Below are 4,256 nucleotides of genomic sequence, written 5' to 3'. Positions count from 1 at the left end.
CCCCCCAACGCGGTTGGCTGCGGCTGCCCTCTGCCCCGTGCCAGGCCAGCTGTGAGTGCCCTGGGGCCCACCCTGGCCATCTCCCCAGCTCCTCCCTACTTCCCCTTTGTCCTTCCTCTTTCCCATCATATTTTTAGAAATCTCTCTGCTCACAGGCCCCTTCCAGGACAGCTGGCTCTGCTTCCCCTTTCCAGGGCAGGAGGAGGGCGCTCTCCTGGGGCCCTGGGGGGGCCCTGGGGCAGGAGCGGGAGTCTGGGGGAGCTGATCCTCGCCCCAGCCCAGCCCCCGAGGCTCTGTGGGCGTCGTGTGGCTTCCTCCCCACCCCCAGAGCCACGCTGCCTCTATTTTTAACAGCGCCCCGGCCTCCCTGCACCAGCCCAAAGGTGCTGTCTTTGGTCACATAGAGGTTTTGGTGCCTGGACCTCTCTCGTCTTCCCGGCAGGCCCTGGGGGGAGGAGGCCTGACCTGCTTCTGGGCAGAACACACTGGAGCGGGGAGGGAGGCTGCCTGGGGGCCCTTGGCCACCATCCTGTCTACCGTTCGGGTGGGGAAACTGAGCCCACAAAAGGGAAAGGCCAATCATGACCACTGGCAGGTTGCAGCAGAGCTGGGGCCTGAGCCTGGGGGCGGGGGGCGGGGGGGCGGTGGCTCCAAATCCCCATTCATTCCCGCCTTCCTAGCTCAGGCCGGGAGGGGTCTGCGCTCAGAGAGGGGAAGTCAGTCACTTGGCTGTGGAGGAGTTTCAGTTAAGACCCGCTCTGGGTAACAGGGGGTGACCTTCCGTCCCTCCCTCTGACTCCTCCAGGAAGTCTTCCCAGATCTCCCCCTCCCACAGGGAAGGAGTCGCTTCCTCATCAGCTCTGGGTCATTGTCCTGCAGGATCTGAGGCTTTGTCTCCCGCTCCCCCGTGTCCTGGACCAGCGGCTGCCCCCAGGGCTGGGGGTGCTGTCCCCAGCCCTGCCCGTTTACAGCATGAGTGAATGAGTGAATGAATGAACCAATCCATGGAGATCTCAAATTTCCCAAGAGACCTCCTGCGTTGACTCCACTCAGTTCATCCCCCACCCCCACCCCCAGGGGCCACCAGCCTAAAGCAAAGCAGCAGCCCACGTTCTGGCCTCCTGTCCCCCGCAGCCCGGCTGACCCGCGGCTCTCTGTCTTCTCTGGTTCTTGTCCCTGCTCTGTCATTTACTGGCCACCTGACTTTCAGCAAGTCAGTCATCTCCTGCAGTCCCTCTGTGAGCCTTAGCGTCCTCATTCTGGGGACAGCCATCCCTGTTCTTAAGGACCTCAGCCTGTGACGACCCAAAAGAACAAAACAATAATGGTGTGAAGACAGGCAGCGTGTGGCGGGATGACTTCACAGTCCCCTGTCACCTTGTATCTGCCAAGCAACCTTGAGCCGGGAGCCGCTCGGCGCTGGGTCCCCGCCTGGTCGTCTAGTCTCCACCTGAGACATATTCGCGGAGCCTGTGCAGTCTGGGAGACGCCTGCCATCAGAGCCCAAAAGCCATTGAAAGGGACAGGTGGTTCTCTAACTGTGTTCCCCAGAGCCTGTGGGGACAGGGGAGGCCCGGTGGGCGGGGTCAGACCTCTCTGTGTTAGGGTTTGTTTGAAGAAAGGGTTCTGTTGCTAGCGGGCTTGACGTCATCTGAACTTGGGGACCTGGACAGCTCCTGGAAGCCCTCGTCTTCTGGGTTTCCAGGCACTGCTGGGACATTCTTTTCTTTTCTTTTTTTTTAATGTTTATTTGTTTTTAAGAGAGAGAGAGACAGAGTGCGAGCAGAGGAGGGGCAGAGAGAGAGGAAGACACAGAATCCGAAGCAGGTTCTAGGCTCTGAGCTGTCAGCACAGAGCCTGATGCGTGGCTCAAACCCATGAACCGTGAGATCATGATCTGAGCTGAAGTCAGACGCTTAACCGACAGAGCCACCCAGGTGCCCCAATGCCGGGACATTCTGGCTGCAGGGCACAGAGACTTTGTCCCTCTTCTCTGTGCCTTGCAGAAATGAGCACCATCCCTTTCTCTTCCGTACCGACCATGCACATGTCTCTCCTCTTTCCCCCAGACGCGCAGCTCTGCTCCCTGGGGAGGGGCTCAGCCACGGTTCTCTGCTGCTCCCCCTCAAAGGCACTCTAGGTGGTGTCCTCAGCCTCCCCAAAGGCCACCCTCACCCCGCACCCTTAGAAGCCAAACAGGAGCTTCAGGGCCCCTGTGCCACCCAGACAGCCACTGTCAACATCATCATCTCCAACTCCAGCAGCCTCTCTTGCACTGGTCTTTCGTCCCCTCTGGAATATTCCTTCCCCAGAAACCAACAGGGATCACCCCCTCCTTCCTTCAGGCCTGCCCAAATGGTGTCACCTCCTGAGAGCTTCTCGACCGCCCCTCCCATGTCCCTTACCCTACTTGACTGTCCTTCGTCCTGCCTGTCACCTCCTCACGTATTACATTCATATCTTTACGTCTGTCTCCCGTCTAGAGCATGAGCTCCGGAGGGCAGGCACGGGGTCTGCTTTGTTCACGGCTCTCCCGGCACCAGGAGCCCAGCTTGGCACTTCGCCTGAGCTCGTAAACATGTGTTGCAGGCTTCTGCGCTTCCCACCTGTCTTACATCTGTCTACAGAAGGATGCCTTCCAGCTCCTGTGAGGCAGGGAGCCCTTTCCCCATTTTACAGAGGAGGAGACTGAGGCCCAGGGAGGCTGGCCCCAGGTGCTTACCTGGGTGGCACAGGTCCATCCTGAAGCCCGGGGGAAGGGTGGCCTGCGCTCCCGCTGCCCGCTGACCCAGCGGCTGCTCGAGCTGAGCAGGCAGAGATGTGTCACCGAGGCTGCGCCAGGCCCCTTCCGGGTGGCCCCGCCCAGCCCCGCGTGGGGAGGAAGTGCTGTCTGCTGCGATCTGGGGTGCACGCTCTGGAAGCAGCAGCACTTCCTAAAACCGGCAGCAGAGTTTCGTTGAGTGGGGACTCTTTGCATATTTGGGTGTGAGCGAGGGACATTTAGAGGCAAAAGAGACAAAGAGAGGCAAGGGTTGGGGGATAAGCAAAGTGAGACAGTGGGAAGCACATATGTGGACGCGTACACACGCCTGCACACACATACACCCCTGTGCGTGCACACATATACTCGCACACACACGTGCGTGCGCGCGCACACATACACACACCCACACGCACGCACGCGCAGAGGATGATGGGTGCTGGTGGACACAGTCTTCTACAATGGATAATGGGGGATAATGGGCCATTTGCTTAGCGACGTCACTTTGGACAGCTGGGCCCCCAAGAGTCTACCCTACAAGCTATCTTTCCTCAACCCCCTCTTGGGAAAAGGAAAATGGATTCAGTGCTAGGAAAGGCTTTGCTTCCCTTGAATGACATGTCTGGCTTTTTCCTGTCTAATGACCAATTGGCAATATGTTTAGCGTGTCTTTTCCCTCAGGCTGCTAGGAAACTCACAGTCAAATGTGAAACTCCTTTACACCTGTTCTATTGTCGCATATGGACTTGGGGACCAGGCTCGGCCCTGGGACTCTCAGCTCTGACACTCAGGACGGTGAGGGCATGGGCCAGCTGCTTATCTGCAATGAGCCTTGGCTTGCTTACCTATAAAAGGAGAATAATAACTACTCACCTCCGGGTATAGAACAGATGACAGGAGAGCGTATACGTACGATGCTTAGGACATAGTTGGGTACCCGATAATCACTATCTTCTTTCCTTCTTTGTTTTTAATTTTCTTTCTGGTTAAAATTCCCGGTTTCATTGCTTGTGCCTTTTCTGGCAGATTGATCCAATTTCTTTGTGGAACAAAAGTATTGTGTAAAGAAATTTCTAGGGGCGCCTTTGTGGCTCAGTCGGTTAAGCACCCCACTCTTGATTTGGGCTCAGGTCATGATCTCACGGTTTGTGAGTTCGAGCCCCGCATCAGGCTCTGTGCTGACAGTGTGGAAGCCTGCTTTGGGAGTCTCTCTCTGCGCCTCCTCCACTTGCGCTCTCTCTTTCTCTCAAAATAAATAAACTAAAAATAATATATAAAAATAAATGCTTACTCGGTGTAACTTTGCAGCACAAGTCAATTTATTCATCTGTTTCCCTACCAGTCTGGAGGCTCCATGAGGACAAGGTCACCTCCACTTCTCTGTGTCTGGTAAAAGCAATGAATGAATGAATGAATGAATGAATGAATGAACGAATAAAAGGACCATAGGGGAGATAGTGCAGTGGATGCCAAAGTTGGCTGCAATTTCCACCCC

General features: G+C 56.3%; 1 protein-coding gene across 1 annotated transcript in view; it reads right to left on the bottom strand.

The window, feature by feature from the left end:
* The window catches only part of CYTH4 (cytohesin 4), a 28,382-nt gene extending 25,567 nt beyond the window's left edge, over nt 1-2,815 (bottom strand). Inside the window, exon 1 of the mRNA XM_077762078.1 lies at nt 2,723-2,815. Coding sequence (XP_077618204.1) covers nt 2,723-2,741 — 19 coding nt within the window. The 5' untranslated portion in view covers nt 2,742-2,815. The remainder of the gene's footprint in view (nt 1-2,722) is intronic.
* Between the last annotated feature and the right edge of the window lie 1,441 nt (nt 2,816-4,256).

Source organism: Crocuta crocuta, unplaced genomic scaffold (assembly GCF_008692635.1).
Source record: "Crocuta crocuta isolate KB4526 unplaced genomic scaffold, BGI_CrCroc_1.0 scaffold193, whole genome shotgun sequence".
Lineage (NCBI taxonomy): Eukaryota > Metazoa > Chordata > Mammalia > Carnivora > Hyaenidae > Crocuta > Crocuta crocuta.
This window is presented reverse-complemented; position numbering and strand designations above follow the sequence as displayed.